General features: G+C 31.8%; 2 protein-coding genes across 3 annotated transcripts in view; one reads left to right on the top strand and one right to left on the bottom strand.

Moving 5' to 3' along the window:
* LOC148612823 (uncharacterized) overlaps positions 1-8,124 on the bottom strand; it is a 75,014-nt gene extending 66,890 nt beyond the window's left edge. For both annotated transcript variants that reach the window (XM_088594558.1, XM_088594556.1), the window contains exons 1-2: positions 7,867-8,124; positions 6,697-6,775 (exon numbers count right to left, since the gene is read on the bottom strand). In XM_088594558.1, the coding sequence (XP_088450684.1) occupies positions 6,697-6,775; positions 7,867-7,930 (143 nt within the window). In that variant the 5' untranslated portion in view covers positions 7,931-8,124. The remainder of the gene's footprint in view (positions 1-6,696; positions 6,776-7,866) is intronic.
* Positions 8,125-10,459: 2,335 nt separating this feature from the next.
* Positions 10,460-24,445, top strand: part of LOC148612822 (U3 small nucleolar ribonucleoprotein IMP3-like) — a 31,463-nt gene continuing 17,477 nt past the window's right edge. Inside the window, exons 1-2 of the mRNA XM_088594573.1 lie at positions 10,460-10,644; positions 12,563-12,670. Of these exons, the coding sequence (XP_088450699.1) occupies positions 10,508-10,644; positions 12,563-12,670 (245 nt within the window). The 5' untranslated portion in view covers positions 10,460-10,507. The remainder of the gene's footprint in view (positions 10,645-12,562; positions 12,671-24,445) is intronic.

The following is a 24,445-nucleotide window of genomic DNA, read 5'->3' as shown; positions in this document are numbered from 1 at the left end:
TTCAGAGAGATAAAAAATCAAGACAGGATATTCTGTTTCTGAAGTTGACCAGAAAAGTTACAGTTGTAGCTCAGGAACCAAAATCTAACGTGACACATTTAACAACTAAAATTAAATTAGAATTCATCGCTCATGAACCGGAAGATTTTACATAATAACGAAACATTTTTACAAGGATGGAAACCACAATTGCATAATAACCATAATCATATAAAGATTTGAACATTATATTGTCTACATAACAGTACTCCAAAACTTCAGGTCACTCCTCCAATAAATTTTATGGTGCAGGATACACATGTACCGTACATATGTCTTCAACAAGAAAAATATGTAACTCATTAGCAATACAAAAAAAATGTACCAGGCTCAGCTAACTATTCCATCAGAACCAAATAAAACTGATGTAGTAAAGCACATGGTATGACCATTCCAGTTTTAGGCCATGGAGTAGAAAGAAAAAAAAAGAAGAAAAAACTATGAGCAAAGCTTACAAAAGTATACACAGCTCCCAAGATCAGTAACCATGTTTAAAATAAGTCGTCATTTTAATTTATGATTTCCAGAATTTTAACTTATATTCAACTGAATTTACTTCAATGTCCAAATTTCCATCCAAGTCTTCCAACACTGGGTCATTCACGTGTTAACCAATGTGTCTATAGTAAATTAATTTACTAAAATAAGACATGCATTAGGAAATGATGAGACCAAACTGCATTAGCATCTTCAACCTACACAATCTTATTTGGGAAATTTGCTAATCCAAGGAGAAGAAACAATATTATTTTTCAATTTTGCTAATCCTCTTACCATGACAATTGTTACCTGTTTTGAGGCCTGCATCATGACCTACACAGATTATGGAAGAAAATCTGCCAATTTACAATAAACAAGACCAAACATGACCATTAACAAGGGAGTATTCTTAACGAAATATTTCGGCATCCTAGTACCAGTTGAGGGTAGAGCTTTCTCAAGGAACCAACTAGTCAAATTTTTCACAAAGAGTGGTTATACTACAAGCGTATGATAAAGTTCGCATGAACAGTCTGTACAATGTACATCTACATGTACATAAGAGTCAATTAAGAAAAACTCATCACTGTATAAAACATGCATAAAAAAAAACATTACTCTGAGCCTCAATTTGTGTTCTTATACATGTACATATAAAATAATTAAAAATGAAAGACAATGGAGTGAAGGTAATCCTTCTTTAAATCAGAGCCTGCGGCTTGTCTCCCATTCAAGAATATTGAAATAATTGAGTAATTTTGATATGAAAGTTTCAACATATAGACAGATGGCATTTAAAATTGAGTAGTCTGTCAAGCAATTAAATAGACACATTAAAGTATATTTATCAGGTAAAATAACAATATAAGCAGGTAAATTCCTTTGATGTAGCTAATTATCTTTTCTTGCTTTATCCATAGGTAAACAAAGATAACCATTCTATATTTATTTTGACAAAGGTAGTCTAATTTAATTGGTACACCTTCTTTATTTGATTAACACCTGTCAGTCTATCCTTTATTTTCATAGCTTAAATTACTTTGTCTGGAGTAATCCCCCCTTTTTGTTAAAAGTAAACATTTATTTACTTTGTTTAATTAACTGAAGTTTGTATGCATTTGCTATACAAATTTGTATGTCGAAGACTCTTGTATGCATTTATTTTTCATGTAGAAAGACAAAAATCTAATTTGGTCTTTAACATGTTTTTTCTTTCTTGTATTTCGCCTGAATATAGCTGAAATATTGCTGCTCGGGCGTCAAATCCCAACAATCAATCAATCTTTCTTGTATTCATTGAGAGGTTATAGGTTATGGTCAAAGGTAAGAATATTGAATATACTTGAAATGAGGACCTTTACATGTCAGACCTAATTAAACTACCTATTATTTCATACATGTACATCTTCTACAAACATGCAAAAATAATACTTCTTGGCCATGAGACGACTTTTCAAACTTTAGAAAATTTCAATCAAGATTTGTTAAGACAGTTGAAATGCAAATAAGGCCAAATAATAACCTGGTCATTAGGGGAACTAGTGTCTCACTAATGCTTACTAAACTGACACCCAATAATTCCCACGAAACTATTCCCTATGTTGGAAAAATACTTTGAACAAATTTTGATTTTTACATGTAGCGTACAGTACATCCTAAAATTAATGTTTTGCTCCACTGGCCCAAATCATTCAGTTTACAAATAATCATGAATCCACCTTAGATTTCAATTATACTTCTGCACAACAATAGTACAGGAATTCCGCAGTGACAGGTACATTACCACAATTAAGCAAGCTGTTACCTGAGCATGGTAACAGGTGTGACAGAATTACCTCATAAAAATACAGGTGTGAACTGCAAAGATGTGCACCTGAACAAAAATCTATTTATAGTTACATGTACATGTACATGTATGTAGCACTCAATTGTTTACAAACAGATTTTATTGATTTTTCAATATTAAAAAAAATTGAGATATATGGAATCATTTGCATTGAGCTGCAATAACAGATCATAAAAGAAGTTGAACAATAGACCAGCCACTTGGGTAGGATTGAGAAGCTTTGTTAGTTATGAAAATGAGGTTCTTTGTACGGAGGCAATGTCTTATGGACAATTCACCAACTTCCCTATTCCATTAACCTCAAATCAGCCTATTCAAAAACAGGGAATGAAGTTTAATACAAGTACATACTGTGGATACCAATTTTCATGAATCTGGGAAGACACACAAGTTTTTGGAATCTTGAATTTGTGGTTTTGATGTTTTCAGTATACACATCAATGGGAATCTCTTCTTCGTTGGGAACCAAATTTTGTGGTTTGGTCTAATTGAAAACCACAAAAATTGGTACCCCACAAACAAAAGTACTTCCATAGTATATTACTTAAATGGTACATGTACATGTATATGAATAAGTATATGACCAAATCCTTAAACAAATGACCTCCCTAAACAGATTGACATACATGTACAACAGTGTTTTCCCAGGTCATTATAGAGCTGTACATTTCTAAGTATTGTGCTATCAGTAATTAATTTTTGATATGCCAGTAAGCACTGTGCTATTTAAAAATTATGGGGAGAACACTATACAGTAGTACAAAGATTCACTCAAGATTTCAATGCACATTGTCTCAAATCTGCAAAGTGCAAGTTATCTAATTTCCAGAAATAAATTGCAGTTATTCCCCTTGAAAAATGACTGAAATACATGTACATGTAAAAGTATTCATTTTCCACCCACACCACAGATCAAGTTGACAAGCAGTTTCAGTCTTTAAACACTAAACCTAAACATTAATTAAAATCTAGATCCTAAAACATTCTGGAAATACTTGAATCCTATACTAGTGCACTCCTCATCAATTATCTTACATTTGGCAAGAACAAGAAGAGGAGGGAGATTTGGTTCAATTATCATCCTGTAAAAACACCCTCTAAAATAATAAAAAAATATGTCTAACATCAACAGTTATGATAGCTAAAAACAAAGATACATGTGCATGTAGCCATATTCTCTTAATCTTTTTTATCTCTTTTGAAGTTCATTACTGCATTATGGTTCAGTTACAAAATATGAAAAAATGGTAAAGACAATTGCATATGACTATGCATGTGAAAACTTTCTTATTGCAAATCCAGTACCAGTGATTTTGCTAACCCTAAAATACCTCCAAAATAAGACTGTTTTGGCTAGTTAAATTTTCCCAATTTGAGAATGGATAAATTATATACTGTATTCCAAGTAAGATAAATTATTTCCGATTCAGTAGTCTATTTTAAAAGTGATAAAAACTGTGTTTTGTTCCAAATTTCATTGTTAATGGCTTGTCATTTTCATGTTACAGTATATTTACAATTTAAGCTAAGAATTCGATTTTATACATGTAACGTCATTATTCTGAAATTTCCCTCTTTATAAAAAGGACATATACATGTACTTTCGAAAATAAAAATGGATGGAACAGATTTGAAAAAAGGAGTCGTAGCAATAAAGAAGGGCAGATCCACCTTGTATAAAGCAATATATTTTTTGTATTTTCCAATTGAGGACATGATGTGTTCAACAATGTCAACTTCATAATGCACAATTCACAATATGCAAAACTGAGTTGAATTCAAATGAAAACGGTCAAAAGATGTCACAGCCAATCATGCTAACTGGTGTGATATCTGAAATCTGCACAAAGTGTCAGTCCCAATTTTATTAAGCCCCCAAAAATTTCCATATTCAAACACAAACAAAAGAAAGACTAACAATTAAATCAATCTGCCACACCAGAAGAATTGACCCATGGCTACATTTTTCAACAGGTAGCAAAGGGCACCTGTGTCAACCTAAATGACCATACTCATGTCCACCTTAAATGGTCAAAATATCAGCAGATGTTCAAGTTAATGCAAACCTCAAGATTTTGTGATAGCAGTAAAGTTAAATCAAACAAACGATTAGATATTTGTGTATAACTTAATTCAGGTCATTACGATAAAATTTGTTCAATGAATTTCAAAATAATTTAAATTTTAAACTACCATAACATAACACTCCTTTGTCTTACATTCTTGCACATACTATATACATTAAAGCCTGTAAGCATCTAATGTGAACATTTTATGTACTGAAAAATTCAGCTATCCATCAATTTGATGGCATGGGGTCTCCATTAATGGAAATGAATTGATCCATTTCGCTTTGTGTCAAATCACAGGTACATGTATGTATTTTTTAAGACAATGAACATACTCTTTAGATAGAGCAATTAAGTTAACAATGTTCAACAAATTCAAAATCAGGTGGGACAGATGGTTCCAAACGTGAAGATCCTTTTGACAAGTCCATTTGTCCAATATTAAATCAATGTAAAGGTTTTAAGGGGTATGATCACGACACTCATATTTTCCATGACATTTCACTGTGGAATTAAATACCATGACACACAGGAGCACCTGGCTGTGAAGCAATATCGGGACAGCTGTCTTTTAAAATTCCTACACACACACGCACAAAGATATCCTTTATGTGTCATAATATTCATCATGATAATTTTTGAAAATTAATCAGACACCCCAACTAAGACTGATTTTTGTAAGATTAATTCTCGTAATAGTTAAAAATGATCTGAATGCAATAAAAACCACATAATTTTATTTGTTCTATTAGTACATGTACATATACATGTACAAAAAAGGTGCATTGGTTTGGATTTTTTATAAAAAGCTGATTTTTTAAAAAATTTTCAGAGAGGTCAGAACTTCATCAAATGTGCCTTAGAGATTTCAGTACTGGAAACATTTTCAAACAATAACCTTGGCCTTGTATTTTATGGTTTATCTTCAAGCAAACTTTGCAATGTATTTTTAAATGTTCTGTCATATGATATGCAATATGCAAAAATTAAACATCTGCTTTAAATTTCCAACATTCTTAGGGGATATTCAGTACAAATATAAAAGATAAAGTTGGGTTTTAGGTAGAAAACAAATCTTTTGTACCAGACTTAAAATAGCTTGGAGAAATCTAACAAATGTTTTCAAACAGTAATTCAGGCAATGAGGATAAATCTTCAAGTTTAATATTTTCTTTAACCTCATTTGTGCGTTTGTTCTTTAGATCCAAACTTCTTCAAAAGATACAAACAGTTAACAAATTAAGAGGAACAAAAACTGATACAGTTTATATTTAAAGAAACCTACAATTGCTACAAAAAACTTTAAACTAAACACAACAGCAATTCTTAAGTGTTATTCACCAATAGTATTGTAAACAAAAGCAGGCTCTATTCATCCATTATTAGAAATAAATTAAAGGATGATTAAAAACAATTGTCAGGGTCGTTAAATGTATAATCTACTAAGATAAATCAGGTAACTCAGAAGTCTTTAACGAGCGATACACATGCAATATGTGAACTAATATTTAACAGTCAACACAATTTTTATCAGATTTTTTTGTTTATACATTTTGGTTGTTGAAGTATAAATTTACCCTAATGTTTATGACAGTAGCTAATAAGTTACATGTTTTCCACACCTCATGAATGAGTTAAGCCATCTTTCATAACGGGAAATGAATTACTTGTATGCCCTGTACAAATTAATATACATTTATTCCATGATGTATTCATCTGTATTTAAAGAAGTGTTTCAATCTATAAGTAGTCAAATTTTAAACATATGTCAAGACTTTTTTTATTTCAATCTTCTTAAAAATTCTTAGAATGCAAAATCTTCTAGTAATAGACATTTAAGGGTAAAAAAAAACCATCAAAAGATTTAATTTCAAGTACATAAAATTGTTTATTTTAAATCACAGAAGCTGACATAGTTCTACACGTACCAATATTTCACAAGGAAGACCCAGGACTTTTCGAAGTTTCAAATCGATGGCCTACTTGAAGAAAACCAAAAGTCATCAATAAAGTATCTCTAAAAAGATAACTTAAAAAGTCCTACATGTACATTTATAAATCAGAAACTGAGGGTCATAGACCTTGGACCACATTTATTCGAATACCAGTTTCAAAACCCTGATCAATGAAAATTGTTGTTTGAAACAAAAGTGTAAAAAAGTACAATATGTTGAGTTATTTCCCGTAATATTGGTGTCATTTTCAGTAATTTATAAGATCAAACATCCCTCATCCAATGGTTTAGATGACTACTTTACTTACAAACAATAACTAGCACCACTGCTGGCTGTTCTGCATGTAGCACCATTTGAGCATGGATCTGGATAGCATGAAGGAAATGCTGAAAATGTACAAAGGCAGAAATGGTCAATTTTTAATTTTCTGGGGAAACTTTGTTCGGGTCAATTGTCAATTCAACTAAAAACATCATTTGGAGATACCATTTTGATAAAAGTTAAGGTTTTGATTATGCCTTGAGCTGACATTTTTCATTCTGGTTGGGTTTTTGTCTTTTTGACATATTCACCATATCCATTCTTGTTATACATGTACATGTATTCTTAATCTAAGAACCACATTAAAGACTACAAAAAGGGCTGTATGTAAACCTTACTGCATATATGAGTTCATGTTGTTCTGTTCTTCTTTAATTCATCATGCACAAACCAATTTACAATAAATAACTTCAAAAGCACAGAAATGTGCATGTACAGATATTGTGAAAACTCTTTGTCAAAGGTTATGTATAGTAAAAAAAAATAAATAAAAAAAAGATTTGAAACTTTTTGAAGTTTAAAAAAATCAAACATTACAATTTTATTTTTTTAAATCAAAGCGAAGACAAAACACTAAATCACCATTAACTCTAAGAACGTGTTTTCTTGCATGTATAATATATTGAGTTGTGGACAGATTAAATATTGAACAAGTCTAACCTTTACAAAACCCTGTTTAACCAAGACATAATTTTTGGATTTACTTTTTCATAACTTAAAATCTATAACACAAACATGAAAACGGTGCTTGAAAAAACTTTTTATAAGAAGTTCAGTCACTTTAAACAGATTTCATTATATAAAATGATCTTATAGTAATTCCTAATCTTTAAAGGGTAATACTTAAAATAAATTTCACTTCAAAACTTTTAACATAGGACAGTTTAGTGTGTAGAGCCAAAATATTGTGTACACCATGACATCATTCTTGCATAAAAACAAAGCACGAGCGATGTGAATTGTTATGTGTATTGCATGTTTAAACACCAAAGCTTAATTAATTTAATAATTACAAAAAGTTGTAAAACTTAAGTTCATTGCGTAAATATTATGCATCTTAAGCAAAGTATCGTGAACATTAAATATAAATGTGTTTTTTTTACGTTTGAAATGTAAAAATTATGTTAACGGTATGAATGGGTATTTTCTATGTTACCTTCTGTGAGGGCAAGTTGATGTGCAAACAACACCGCAGTCAAAATCCTGATAAAACACAACATAACTCCAAAATCATAATAAGATCCACACAAAATGATAGCTTATAGTATCAAACATTATTCTAACTCCATTTCAACAATGCACCAGGTCTGTTATGAACTTTTTACAAAAGATCACTAACTCCATCACTGAATACACAAAACTTTTTACAACTCGTGTTGATTTACAATCGAGCACCTTGCAGGTTATGTCACTACGCATAATAACCAAAGGTATGGTCTATTGATTAGCACAAAATATTGCTTTTAAATACTCACAAAATATCTATAAAAACTACGTGTATATTTGTTTTCAACAAAATTGTACTTGGAATAATAGAAAAGAGGGATATCGAACCAAACCAATCACTTTTGAATTGACCTATTTTGTGCGGAGTACTATATTACGGCGGTTAACTTCTAAAGTGCAGTTCGCGCGAGTCAGACAGAGACACCGCTACGATATGGATGAGTGAACATAAAGGTAAACGGCACACGACTGGTTTACCTCTATCTCTACTATCGGAATGTTTCAACGATTACAGCCTGAGGGAATTTTTAAAATAAAAATTATTAAATTTTCTGGCTTTATTAATGTAGCGCAACGGATGAATTATTATATTTCTAAAGTCATATTCATATTTCAGTGCGTGCTTTACAAAAGTGATGTGGAACGTACTGTCCCGACCACTGCTTTGAATATTTTTGGGATATATTTTTACACGAATTTAATTCATTTTTGAATAAAATTTAAACGCAGGTTTGCCAACAATAAAAAGAGCTTCAGATTAAAGAAAAGGGGTACTCGTAACTAAACAAGTACTATCTTTAAAAAAAAAATTATAGCCGACGCATTTTCTCGCTTTGTTAATACCCAAAACCTGATTAAAACTGTGTGATTTTGGTATATCAATTATTTTAGTGGTCCAACAAATAAACTATTTCAAATTATTCAATAATAAAAGATTATTCAATATATAATAGTGATTGAAAATATTACATAGGACTTGAGGTGTTGCATTATGGTTAACATTGAATGTATTAGAACGCCAATAAAAATACCAAAGCCCTTGAAGTCATTCCCAAACCTAATTTGGAGAAATAACCTTCCCTCAGTTCAAGCAGGATTTTTTTTAAATGTATATACATTTAATATTCTTTCTAAATTGGTTTGATTTACAGGACCTGATTTGACCCTCCAGTGTAGTTTGTGGTTTTGGTTCAGATGGGATCCATCATTTTAGATCCGGACTTACAAAGTGGCGGGTATTAGTATATTAATAGAAAACCCAAATTTCAAGTGAAAAACAAATCCACCTTTTTATTTTGGATACTGTAAAAGTCACTCAGTGAATGCAGGAAAACTTCATTTTATCCGGAAATTTATAAAATCAGTAGCAGATCCAGAAATTACGAATTTAGGGGGGGGGGTCTGACCAAGGAGTTATATGTAGCTATATTGAACTCCTTGGTCTGCATAGCCTGAGTGGGGCCCGTTCCACTGCACGATTTCTAGTGTTTTCTTTATCACCAACCAACCTTTTTGACACACAAGGAAGGGGGTGTGTCCGTCCCCTCGTATTCGTATATGCCGGAAAGTTTAATGTACCTGATCAAATCTGTCTAAACTGCTCCAAAACTGTACAAAATGAGTAAATTTTTTTATCTACAAGTTACAGTGGCTGAATTGAAATTTTTGCTTAATTTACATGAAATTTGGGAAAAAATGCGAGTAAATAATAGTCTAGAATATAATACCCCAACCCCACACTTTACTTATGGATTCCCATTTCAAAATTGACTTCTGGACCCGCTCCTGAATATGCATGTAGAATACATATATTCTCATGCATGTGAAATGAATTTGTCCTCGTTATCCTATATTTTGTATAAATTGACCTAAATTCAAGCAGTTCAACTCATTTTATGCTAAATATCTTATACGGAAGTTCTGTAAACACGTACAAGCAGTAACAGTATATATATCCATTTATGAAGAAAGTGTATATCTTTATTGTATATCAGTGAATGTCATTAAAATTGGTTCCCAGTAAGACCCCATCCCCTCCAAGGTACTGCCACTTGCAATAAACAGCGCTACCATCCGCATGAGTTGGAATTGGAATAAGAAAATGTTGTGGAAAAAAAAGAGAAATAAAGAGACGGACGCAAAATGCTAAATTATTATTCACGGTTTATTGTAAGTTTCCAGGTGGGATTATCCGTGGGATTCGTTAACTCAGCAGTTGCGGATCCAGGGGGTGAAGGGGATTGGAACCCCTCCTTTTATCATGAAAAATTTGTCATTTTCATGTTTAAAATTGACCCAAAAATATCCTAGCAACACTTTATCTGAGGAACCTCGACTGTCATCCCTCCTTTCAAAGTGTCTGGATCCACCCCTGGGCTGGGAAATAATTAAAAATCCATAAATTGGCTCCTTTATCTGAACACATTCGTCTGAATGAAAAGGATACTCTATATTTGAAGGTCAGTAATTTATCCGGAATTATTTCCTGTTTGATCCGTCAATCACCATATCTTAGTATTTATACTTCCGGAAAGTGCACGTTGTTGAAAAGTTGTAAACAGACAAGAAAAATGGTCAGAAAATTAAAATATCATGAAAAGAAACTCTTAAAGAAAGTAGATTTTATATCATGGGAAGTCGACAATAATCTCCATGAGGTTAAAGTGATGAAAAAGTATCATATCCAAAGGAGAGAAGACTACACTAAGTAAGTAACTGCCTGAACATGCAAAATGTAAATCAGCTGTTTCTGTCTTTTGGGGGTTCGACTCGATCCTCACTTCCTCAAGGTAGTCAGAAAGAATTTTTACCCTATCTCACTTTGAGGAAGTAGAGGGCGATGAGCACTCTGTATATGTCATTTTTGACGGTTTGAAGTAAAAAATGAATAAATAGTTTTACGAATATTTAAAAGAAAATAATTAAGATATATGCACAACCCATAAACTTTCAAAAGTGACTCTGATAAGGGTCAGATTATTTGATATTCTGATTACGAACCTTGTTCAGGTCGAGAATAAGTCCTGAAATTAGGATTAAACTCCACTTGAGGTAAACCCCCTTGTATTATGGTGTTGTTTTAACCAATTTTAAAATCAAGAAGTTTGGAAAATATCATACTTAAGCTAAAACTGTGAATGTTAATTGTTATTGAAGTAACTTTTCTGAAGAAGGTGCAGATTGAAATTTAATTTCTTAAAAAAGAATATCATATATTACTTAGGTCTGTAACTTTTGAAATAATGAAAATAAAAATATACTGCTTTTGGCAAAAGTTACTAAAAATTATACAAATATTCCCACTTTTTAACAATATTTTATATTGAGAATACTTCAATTTTACAGTGGGTAAAAGCCCACCATATGAGGGTAGTATCCCAAATGGGGAATTAATCTTAATTTCAAGACTCTGCTCGCCATTTTATCTTCATTCTAGCAGATAAGTCTTGTTATGAAAGTTTTCAAACTCCTCACATGCAAAAGATTTTTTTTTTATTTTCTGTCAAACTGAAACATTCTCGGTGATGAGAGGTCACTTCATATAACTGTTATGAGGACTTTGTCTTTAAGAACTGTATTACCTGTATATATGTCTTCTCCTTTGTTATTGCCCTATATGTCATTAGGTGTAATTGGCACCAAGTAAGTAAGTAAGTGTATTTTTGACCATGATTTGAAATAAAACTTTGCATGTTAGACCCACTAGGAATGCATGATATATTGGAATCACATATGTATTTTGACTTCTAAGCAGTCTTTGCCCTCTAAATTTCAGACAAGCCCCTTCCTTTAATGTGAAAGAAATTATTTATAGGATTCATTGGCTTGGAAGCAAAATTTCTGCAAGCCCACTTCTATTTTTACCTGCATTGGCTGGTAGACTAGTCCAAATTTTGAAGACAGTGAGACTGTCTTAGTGATGGATTTATAATGATTTCAAAATTGGTATTGGCTGTTATTTAGATAGAGCTTATATTGAAAGCAGTTGAGGTTGCTGTCTGATATCAATTTTTTTTGTGGGATTGCCATTGAAGTGGGGTATACCTAGCATGAAAACATGTGTAACTTCATGTTCATTTTGTTTCTTTACCACCTATAACTGAATCCTGAATAAGCTGTAACCCTGTCGGCACTATGGTTGGTCTTTCCGAAGTCAGTTTCAATATACTTTGAATTAGTAAGAACTTTCCTATTCCAAACAAATCCATCAACTGAAACAAGTTCTGTTTATTCAGGTTTAATTATATGTTTGACACAAATTATTTTATAAATAAGGGTAACAATAAGATTACCGATTAATAATTAAGTCAAGTCCAAAATAAATCTTGGAAAATAGATATTACACCACCAAGGAAGCTGGTACTGCTATGGTCCTGACTTGATACAGACATTTCAAACGAAATGGTGGGTTAAATCTAGGTTTTACTGCACGCTAAACCTCCCTTTTCCATTGCAGCATGAATATACGAATGGCGATTAAAAAGGATATGCATGCTATTTTTACAATCGGTAAATTAAAACTTATATCAGCAATTAGTACAACTGTTGTACATGTAGTTTCTTCTAATTAGTCCATGAACAAAGCTGAAATGCTTTTTAAACTAATGATAAGTCTTTTTTTAAAGGTACAACAAATTGTCAAGACAGATTAGAGAGTTGGCAAGAAAAATTAAAGAGGTTGATGTGAAAGACCCATTCCGATTAGAAGCAACGTCACAGCTGTTGGAAAAATTGTAAGTAGTAATGATTGCTTTAAAGGTCAGTTTTCGAGCTCTGATTTTTTGCTCAAAATCCCTTGGTTTAGAGCTGCAATGTTAGATGCTTTACAATCACAATGGCTAAATACAGTAAATACCTATTTCTGATTTTTCATGTCAAAGCAGTACATCAAAAAATCAAACCCAAACTTAAACAGCTTGGCAGATGGACAGACAGACAGACCAAATTGTACCTTGTGTTCCCACACATTGATCTGGGCTGTGTATTATAATATAAAAGGCATTATAAGCCCATTAAGTTCATTTTGTTGGTACAATTAAAACAATTAAGATATATTATGAAAGATTATGTTTTTTATTGAACATATTGAATGAAAGTGTTAACATCAGAAACATATGAAATATCTTTCTGGACAAATTCAATTTTTTCAACCACAAATCAGTTACAATTAAGTACAACACATCTTTGATACTTTTTAAGTCTAACTCGTGTCATTACCACATTGCACAATTCCTGTCATTGGAGATGTGTGACAATTTTTCATGGCTGCGGAGCTAATGAAATTACAATTGTCCCAACTCTATTCATTTGCACAATGGTGATCAATTGAGACTCAGTGATAAATTTACATAATGACTTTTCAGCATATTATGTGACCCAAAACACATGTTTATTGGTGATTGTGGTTTCTTTGGTTTTGCAAGGCTTTTTTCCAGGTCTTTGCAAAAAAACTGCTTTACTTGAAAACCGAATGCAACCATGATGAATAAATATAAATTCAAAGATTTGGAAATGATAAGTTTGGATTTATTATACTAGCTGTTTTTCTTGTAAAGAAGAATGTAATCCTTTTAATTGTTTGGGGACTGTTCTACAATCTTTGATTGGGGGTTAAAGAAAAATTCAGTGGGGGTTAAAGAAAAATTCAGTGTGCTTTAATACTGTTACAACTACATAGTAGTTTTTTCACCTACAAATATTCATCTACAGCATTGTCATGTACCTGCATGCTCAATAAATTTTAATATCCCTGTAAAAAACAAATCTATGAAGAAGATATTTTGTTAGGTCAGACAGATATTTATGTCTTTATGTAGCCCCAAGTCCAAGATGGGTAAAATGCTAGTGTAAAAATTCTATTTATATCTATTTAAAAATTTTTCCAAAATATGTTTGGGTCTGGGGATGAAAAATGCATAAATACATGTACATGTATACATTTAGGGACATTAATAAAAACATATGTGTGTTATACAAGTTTTAGTCACCATAAATTCTCATATGTTATGGTTGACCAAATCACTAACTATTGAAAAATGCTGAACTGAATCAATTTTTATTGCACATTATGATTCCAAATATTGCTGGAAATTATGTTGCCCAAAACATTAGCCAGAAACAATTTTCGTTTTGTCCACTTGTAATATAATAGCATTATTTTCTTGTGAATATTTGAAGTTTCAGTTTGCAATGTATATTTATTTCTCTCACTGACATACTTCATCCATCCCCATCATGCAGTAAGTCCAAATTTTCCCCAAAATATTTTTATCAGGAAAAAATTGTCATATCCTCATGAAACTTAATGCACATGAGTACCATATGAAGTAGAAAAGATGTTAACAAAACCCACATGTTGATACCCTCTGCAGGAGGTACAGTGAAAACATATGAAGTTGTAAAAATATGTACATGTATACAATTATTGATATTTTTTAATTCCACTGAAAAATCTGAGAAGTGCAAGACAGGATGTATGTATATGTACACAGCCCTTGATTCATATGATACTTTACATGTGATATTCATAATGATTATCATATAATTTACATATGATAATTTTATGATTGCCGAAAACACTTATGATTGTGTGAAATGACATATGATAATCATATGTAAACTGTAACATATGTTAGCTTGATTCATGTGCATCTGGTCCATGCTCCAGAGTTACTCATTTACTTTTGTTACTTTGTACATATCATTTTGGTTATTTTATATTCTTTGTTGTTTGTGTCTGTTTTCCATGTCTGGCCTTTGTCCATGGATTACATTCTTTTGATTACCGCTGGAATCTTGGTTCCCGTAATCACTCTTACATAATCACATCTTGCACTTCATGTGATTCACATGTGTAGCACATTTGACTGTGAAAGTAGAGACATTTCCTCTTTGAAAGGATGTGGCATTTTTTGTTAATTAGAATATTTTGATGAGTCTTCAGAAATTTTAGCTGTTGCATTTTTAAAGCCAATTTTTTTTATCTTTTTAATTGAAGGAAATTGAAGACTAAAATTGAAACTTTGAACATTCTTTGGCATTACAAATGTAATTCTTTAAGAATATTGCCAGATTTTACACCTGCAAAAATAATTCTGTATATGAAATATGTTGATCTTTCACGTATACTGAATCACCTATAGAGACATCACCAATTTTTTCATTTTATGATAAACTGTTCTGACTATATGGTGAAAAACTGACAAGAGTAGACAGTTATTTATCACGATGTATATTTCAATTATTGTAATATGTGTAAAATATTGATTAAAACACCTGTCATGAAAGAGACAACGGAAAATGTCAAGACTAATACCACAAAATCTTTTTCTTTGAAATAGTCTTAGTTGACCTTTAACCCTTACTGAGTTCCACCTATCAGAATTTCGATGATCAATTTACGGGAGATCTGACCCCTCTTGCACTTTTCCATTAATTTGATCTTTTATCCGTTGTCTTATTTTGTATTTTATCCATTAGGAACATTGAAAAGTTGTTCTAGCAAAAAGGGAAGTGATCATTTCTATGTGGACAGCTTAATTCATCTTTTGGCAGTCGATACTTTGTTAATTGTCATTCTTTGTTGCCAGAGTAAATACTCCTATTTACTTTGGTATCAATTTTATAAATGAATTGCACATTTTTTGGCTTTCCAACGAAAATAAAATATGAAAGGGGAAAAAAAGGAGAAGAAATATTTCTTAGCCTAACCCATTGATAGATTAAATTGTTTTGGAATGAATTGTGTTTTGATATAAATCTGACAAGGAAAGAAAAGCATAAATAAGAAAAAAAGGGAGATCTTAGTAATAATTATTCATGTATAAAAAAAAATGTGAGATAGCTTTGTAGAAATAAATTTTAAAAAGAGAGGCCAGTTTTGGCTTATTTTGAAAATTATATGTCATATATTGACATATTAAAAGTGAAATGAAATGGGGGTCTTTTTCAAAGATTCAAAGCATAAATGGCTTATGGCCAGTTGCCTTCCCATGATCTTGAGCACATTTGATAATTGTCCTAGACTGAGACTACAGTAAGATTTCACTTTCAAGGCCTATATAGGCTTGATGCCAACTCTTGGGGGCCCAAGAGGTCACATGTCAATAATTGTAAAGAATCAATTAATCAATTGCTAATTGTAAGCATTTTTGTTTCAAAAGTGGCCCTTCATCATGTATTGTGGTATGTAGGTCATGTTAAAACATCCCTGTAATTAAAAAAAAATGTTCTTTTTTTTTCCTAAAAAAACTGTACCCCTAATTCAAGGGTGCTGACCTTGATGCAAAAACTAGTGGGCATGCTGTTCCTGTAGATTAGATATGGAGGAATTAATTTTATTTTTTTTTTTTTCAGTGGTAATCCCTTGGGAAAACTATTGTAATGTATGAAAAATCATAATATCACTGTTACATAGCTGTCTTCATTATGATACCAATTACAAAGCTTCAAATGGAAAACATGTATACACTTAGGCCAAAAAGATGCACCAATGTTCTATTTGCAATCTAATTGAAATTAGATCCATTCAGTCACTGCATGTAGTGATTGAATGGAACAATTGATAGGTCTTATTTTAATTACATTGCAAATAGAATATTGGTGCATCTTTTTGGTGCAAGCGTATACATGTGACAATACATTTTTGTCAGTTGTTTTCCCAGCAAACATGATTTGATATTTTTGATCAAAACCCTGTATTTTTTATACTTACAATTCAATTTTTGGCCATGTTGCCCTATAGAATGGCTTATAGAATGGTTAATATGTCATTCGGGCGGACGGTGAAAATATTTTCGTAACATTTTTCTCAGCACATGTATAAATCACAGCCACTATATACACAACTTCAATATAGGGTCCCATATTGTGGGATGTGGTTTCAGGTCTGTTGCACTGCTACTTTCTGTTTACTGATGGGTTTTTTTCAACTTTACAGCTACCTTTCCATTCCTGTCTTTGACTTATTAGTTATAGCATGAATCTACTTCAAATTAAATGAAATCAGAATCTTTATTTCTGATTAAGTACTCACAAAGGGCAATGACAAATATGACATATATATATATGATTGAAAACAATAGTAAACACACAACAGAACATATCTTTAGATATATTACATGAATATAACCATCATGTTCCTATCTGAATATCTGATGAAAGGTTCTTGACTTTTTATTACCCATATATAGTTACATATGCTAAAATGAAGCTCCATATGAACACCTATAAATAACTATAGTATTTGTGGTTAGATTTCCAGCAGTGCAGATGAGACAATGTGAAAATGTGACGTACAGTATTTTTGTAATGTAGATGTAGTATACATTTTGTGAAAAATGTTTGATAGATATATAAAAAAAATAAAAAATGTTATAGGATGGAGTTTACTTTGAGTAGTTTAATGTTAGTTTTAGCATGTGGTTGTCCCTATGCAAGGTATACCATGGGATGGTGCTGTAGGAAATAAGATGGTAGTCCATCAAACACTCTTACTTGTATAACAAGCATGATAGAAATATGTTGTTCAGGGTATATCCCTGTATCCCTCTGTAATGACAATACTTGCCTCCAGGAAATGTGCAGGCCAATGTCATCTGCACTACTCCTCATGACCAAAGCAGGTAGGTAAATTGAATAATGTGAAAATAAATTAGTTTATTAATAAGAAATAGAAGTTAAATGTAGGCTTATTCAACTACAGAGATCACCAAGGGACACTGCTGTAGGATATGCGATGATCTCAAGTCATCTGCACTCCTCCTCATGACCAATGCAGAAATATAATATTTGATTTCATATTAATTATATAATTAAACAATTATGGACAAAATTTGAGAATAAATCCACATAGTTCTTTCAGTACCATCTCAATTTACCATGACCTAAGTCACACAGATTTATTTTCTGTACTGAGACCTACATTGTTTTTACAATGTAAATTTATGATACTTTATACTTGTTTTCTATCATACTTTGGACAGTGAAATAGGAAATGTATTTCATCTTCTACCTCACCAGAGCTGCAATGATGACATATCCTTTCAAAGTTTGTTGAATGTGTATTTTTATAGCTACATGATTCAATTTAAAGGTGGTATGCAGAAATTTGATATTTACTCAGGCTTCTCCTGAGTTCAAAACTTTTGATAATAGATAAATAGTTTTCCCTAACATGATTATCTTTAAACTTTGCATAAGGTATGTACTTAATCTTCCTCCTTTATATCCTCTTTTTGTTTGGACCATAGACACATACAAGTCTCATTCAAAATTTGCTTTACAGAATATTTTGATATTTTCCTCTTAGACTGATTAAGACTAGGAACTGGAATAAACACTTCAGAATTTCAATAATAAATTCACTGCTTTGATATTAATCAATGAGGAAAAATTAAGTTTAAAATGCATTTTCTAAGACATAATGAAAGTTCTTGATAGCACACTGAATGAGCAAATTTCTGAAATATCTTTTTTTCGGTCCCAATAAAGCATGCCTGTGTATGTAAACCTTCCCTTGAGTTTATTTTTGTAAGGGTTAGAACAAAAGGCGATGTCGCATCATGACTTGGCAAGTTTGATTAAAGATTTTTTTTCCATCATCATGGTCTCCATTTTATGATGTGGCTTGTCAAGGGACACATTTATGTCACTAGTTTTTCACCTTTAATTAAATCAAAAAGCATTGTTTTGTAATTAGGTTGTGATTGAAAATGTTGCACCCAGATAGGTTGCTATTCCAGGTCATGTTCATTTGATGTAAAGGTCAACAATGTCATATAAACAGGAAGCATTCTAAATCATCACAAGGGGTAAAGGGTCAAAAAGATATGAAAGGGGTCCAGATGGAATGAAATAGACACATACCACTCCATGCTTGAGGCATTGGAGAAAATAATATTTAACATTGTATTTTACAATATCAATTTTTGTTTACATGTATTTGTATACCATATTTGTATTTTTCAAATAAATTAATTCAAACACTTAAAAGCTCTTTCATAATAAGGTGTGTTGCATATGCCTAGAATTTCAGTTAAATGCTTATTTATTACTAGAAAGCAGCATCTTGCAAAATGAGAAACAATGTTTTGAACATTTTATTGTATGTTATTAAACATTTATCATAAAGTTAATAGTTTTGAATACATGATCAAGTCTAGAAGTTTGACACTTATCAAACATTGTGACATTTCACCCTGTATCACATGGCTAAACTTTATCACACCCTTCATTGCATGGCTGAATCTTTGTTGCACCCTCTTCTCGAAATTCTCTAACATATTAGTTACAGGGTCCCTAGGACAGTTTTCATATTGTAATACTTTCCTATTTTAAATGTATGATAGATGTATTTGACATGACCAAGTCATGTATCACATGCTGTATCATCCTTAAACAATATCAGCCCTCAAGCCATAGGCTCTCATGCAAAAAAATATATCTCTGGACAATATAGCATATGATACAGATTTTACTATATATTATATTAGGGGTGGTATTAAGTTAGCTTTTGTGTTGGCTGTGATAAGTTACTTAGATACAATATCTAAGCATGCACAGGGTTAAATTAATTAGATATAGAGACTTTGTGATCTCATGGCCTTTATATGTCATGTCATAAGAATGTGGGCAAAGTTTCTAAAAAGTGTTACTTAATGGCAATGGTGGGTATCTTTGTAATTTATTTTCTTATCATTTATTTGTTTTAATTTTATGATGTTTATCATACATGACTTTTGTAACCTTTCTCTCATTGTTATTATTTCTAATATTTGCTCAACTGTGAGGTGAAGTACTTAATCATAAGATTGCATTGTAATCTCAGGGTATGAAATGTGAAAGAATGTCAAATTTTGGTTTTGTTTAAATCTTGAATTTAATTGAGATCTTTTTCTCTTTCTAAAGAATGAAAACTTGACTGATGTTACTTCTAAACTTCACTGATTAAATGATTATTTTAGATTGATTTCAGGGTAAACTTTCCTGGCCATTTATTAACTTTCAAGTTATCATGGATTATTTTTGACAATTTTCATTTTAATAACAAACCTATAATCAAGGGCTTGCAGCAGAAGAATTTAGTAGCCAGTTTTGGTGGTTTACATGGGAAGGCCAATCCATGAAATTTTATTCCCATCAAAAAGGAGATTTTTATTGATGTGTATCACAAACTTGTGTTTTTTCCCTAATCCACGAAAATTATCCATGAATTAAAGTATTTTCACAGTATGAAGCCCCTGTACATGTATAAGAAACTACAATCAATGATTACAATGATAAATAATAACTCTAAAGTCACATAATGTCCTAACACATTCCTCCCTTTCTCAAAGACTAACTTATCTTTAATCAAGAACCCGTGCGGGTCCGGGTGTCAAAAGAATAGGCCTGCAGTGGCGCTAAGCTTGTCGTAAAAGGCGACTAGATAGTGCTCAGAACCCTAGCTGGGGGCTAGGGCACTCTGACCACAGAGCAACTGGGTTGTGTGCCCCAGGTGGTGGAATGGGGTACCCCTGGTGTGTTACATGCTGGGGTTGTCAGGCTATATATAATACGGAAAAACTGACCGCAAACCATAGTGGTGCACCATGTTGGGAAAGATGCCATGTTCTTCGCATGTTAAAAACCCTACTGTGATATTCTCCTGGAGTAGGAACCATAGGGTTCCACCACAGGAGGCTAAATTGCCTGACCCTACCCACCTCTCCCTATTTCCTGTGGCAATCAAAATTTGTCAACCCCATTATCCTTGTGTCCCATCCCATTTTTCATTTCATCATCATTTCATGTTCATTTTATCATCCATTTCATGTTCATTGTCTGAATATAGCTGAAATATTGCTGCTCGGGCAATAAACAACAAACAAAATCTTTAATCAAGAATGTCTAACTACTGTCCTTTCACACTATAATTTCAAATTTTTAGTAATTAAAGGAGAAAAGAACAAACTTTAAACTGTTACGTTAAATTGAGTGCATCTACCTGAACTATGTTCTCTTTTTAAATCTGTCACAACATGTCTTGTCTTTATGTAATCTGTAATTTTGAGCTTTGGTACTATTTCAAATAATTACCAATGTTGTCTAGTTGTAACTATACCTTACAATGCAATCAATCTTCCTATAGTTAGTGTTAACTTGATTTTAACTTTGAATTGATTACATGTTGTTATATTAAATCACACTGCCTCAATTTTAAAATCTGTCACCCCAGTTGAGAAGTGAGCTCTTGACCTGTGTATCGGTCACTGTAATTTACAGCCTTGTGCTCTTTAATGACCTTATTAGCATGAGTTCTTTGATCTTGGATGACCATTGCAGAAATTATGGCACCCTTTTATGCAAGTAATCAATTGGAGTTCAGTCTCATCTTTGGACAATGGAAGTTCTTGTCATGTTTCCTTTGTACAGATTGTTGGAATCATCACCTGTGATAAAAGTTAGAAGTGAGATCGTCACCTTTTAATGATAGGGGTCGGGAGAAGACATTGGTCTAATGGTGATTTACTTAATAATCAATATTCATGGTTAACCTAATTTGTAGCATTTAGATAATGAATTAGTCTTTCAGCTCTGAAGAATATCAGTACTCTGTTTAAGCAGTTCAGAGATTGAAAGAATTATTAAACCATTGATATTGATGGAAATGATCAAAAGAAATTCTTCATAAGAACAACAAAGAGCTGTAACACATAATTCAGTGATCACATGAGGTGGATAAGCTGAAATTGTGTGAACTGTTTAAAAGAGTAATCAAGAGAACCAAGGTTATAGCAGTAATCAAAAGAATGCAATCCAGGGACAAAGACCAGACATGGAAAACAGACACACACAACAAAGAACATAAAGTAACTAAAATCATACATACAAAGCCACAAAAGCAAATGAGCAACTCAGACTCCACTAAAAACTGGGACATAGACCAGGTGCACCGGTAGGGTAAGCATCCTCTGCTTTTCTAGGAACACCTGCCGAGTTGCTCATAAAAAGTCAGAATGTTACAGGGATTCAATTTTCATTTCTAGAGTTGAATGCCTTGGACTTTGCCGAGTTTCAAAATAATGGTCCACTTTTGGAAAATCAAAAGTCCTTAATGTGTTGAAGCTTAAGTATTCTGGTAAATTACATTTTCAGATAAATGCCTCCATTGGAAGCTGGCATAACTCTTGAATTTGTGAAAAAAATAGAATTTGTTTGTATTTAAATTTGAGTATTTAAAATATTCTTTAATTTTCAATGCAATTACACTATTAGAGAGCAGGTGTAGCTGTTTCAGTTAGCTGAGAAATACTGGACTGAAAGAATGGCTTAATGCCTAATCCTAAAAGCAGAGTCACTGACCCACCTGCACTGGCTACTATATTAATCATAGAACATTTTCTTTTGTTCAGCTGAGGAAGTGTAACTTTTGCCCCCTTGCATTTGAAATAAAAGAATAGAGATTTAATTATATGAACAAATTTGTATTTTAATTTGGTTCTTTATAAATCATCCGATTTTTAATGTAGTAATAGATGTTACCTACGTGGTTTTAACCAAATTTATAATTGGACTTTTTATTTACTCACTCTCCCAAATCAACATTGTACCAATGTTTAATTATATCTTTGAATGAAATGAAATTCTTTTTTGCATAGAGATCTCATTAAAATCTATGTAAAGATTTAATATAACGTCTTTTGCGTATGGGTGACGCATTCCACATTGCATTTATAGAAATGAAAACGACAAGGCACGTGGCATGAATAAAAAGTTGTCATATAGTGTGTTTGCATGACTAAACTTTAGATTGGTTCTACTTACCTTTTACTTACATAGATATGTTACAAATGTTTGTCTACTCACAGTTCAAATATACCTTAAAAAGTATTGTATTTCAACTTGATTTTATCAAACATTTTGTACTTTTAAGCGTAAATTTTATTTAAGACTTCAAGTGCATATTGTATTTTGACAATCAGAGTTCATTAAATTTTTTTAACACTAGATTTTGCATATTCTGTCAAAATAAGGCCAAATAAAATTAATAAGTAGATTCTCATCCTCTCCTGCCCCTAAAAATTTACAAATTTTTTTTTAAATTGGGTGGGAATTTCAAAAGCAAGATTTTTTTTGGCATTAGTATCTAGTATTGAGATATTTTAACTCACAAATCTTTCAATTTCTTGGTGACTAAGATGATGTTTCTTCTCTGAAACTAATGTGTCTATGGATTAAAACATATCTATACTTCAAATTACTAAAATAAGGCTAGTCTATATCTGCTAGGAAATAAAAAAAAAAGAAAAAGATCCTTCCTCCCACTACATATTTTTTTTGTAATGTTGGATGAGAATCTACCATTTAAGTTTATTTGGTCTGAGATCAAGTTGTTTTCAACTTAATTTAAAAAAATGTACTATCAATTTAAGTAGCAGTCTTTTTAAGAATGATGCAAATTCTGTAACATGTGACACACTCCAAAAAAGGCTACATATTTTTTTTTTTGTTATTAAGTTGTTTTATAGGTCTTTATGATGAAATAAATAATTATTCGTTCCAATCAGTCTGCTCTTAGGAGAAAATCCACATTGAAAATCCAACATTTTCTATTGTAATTTATTGTAATTTACTGAGTTATCTCCCTTAATTTTGAATTCTACAGTACATTATATATAATTTTTATTTCCCAAGAACAAGGATTATATGAAAAACCACAAGTTACTTTCTGTTTACTGTAACATTTTAAACAAAATATCAAAAATAAAAATATGTAGGCTTTCCAACCATGAATCACATTTTGCATGATTCTTTTGTGGAGTGCTACTTACATTTTTGAAAAGGAGTTGCAAAAAATTTTTTTAAAAATTTTATTAGTTGCTTTGTCTTGGATTGAAATGAAATGAGGAAACCATCAATTTTTAAGTAGGAAAGATTTGATAAGAAGGCAGACCAGAAATAGCAATAAAACAAAAAGATCCTCCAGAACCCCTCCCCCTAAAAAAATCAATGGTTGCTCCCTTAGGGTTTGACAAATGCCCTGTTAAACATGATCTGGTTGGGGGAAAAATGTTGACCAGCTGGACAAAGTGAAACTAAACTTGAAGTCCATGGTCTAGCGAGGTTCCTTTATGATTAAAAGAAAATAACATAGAAAACTGTTATAAATTTGAGACTCATATGTAGGAAATTGTAAAGTAAGAAGCAGTCAGCCAGTAGTATTTTCATTTTTATACATTTTTAAAGGTATGACTATATAGCTTGTATCTAATTTGAATTCAGGTGTTAAATTTATGACTTCCTTGCACAGTGTGTTTTATAGGTGATAAATAGTAAATTTAGACCAAGAATTCGTAAATTGAATAATAAAAATTGTTGCAGTGTAATCCTGTGTTAAGATATTCAACAAGCTTGCATGTTGTTTACAATGAATATAATGCTTCTTTAGTGAGAAATGGAAAGGTATAAGGCATTAAGGTTGTTCATTGATGCTGTGTATACATTTTATATTGAAATTTGGGGAGAAG

The sequence above is a fragment of the Perna viridis genome, chromosome 7 (assembly GCF_037379345.1).
Source record: "Perna viridis isolate PV_CMFRI_1.1 ecotype Kerala chromosome 7, ASM3737934v1, whole genome shotgun sequence".
In the NCBI taxonomy this organism is placed as follows: Eukaryota; Metazoa; Mollusca; class Bivalvia; order Mytilida; family Mytilidae; genus Perna; species Perna viridis.
Note: the sequence above shows the minus strand (reverse complement) of the source record. Positions and strands in the feature narration are given on the sequence as shown.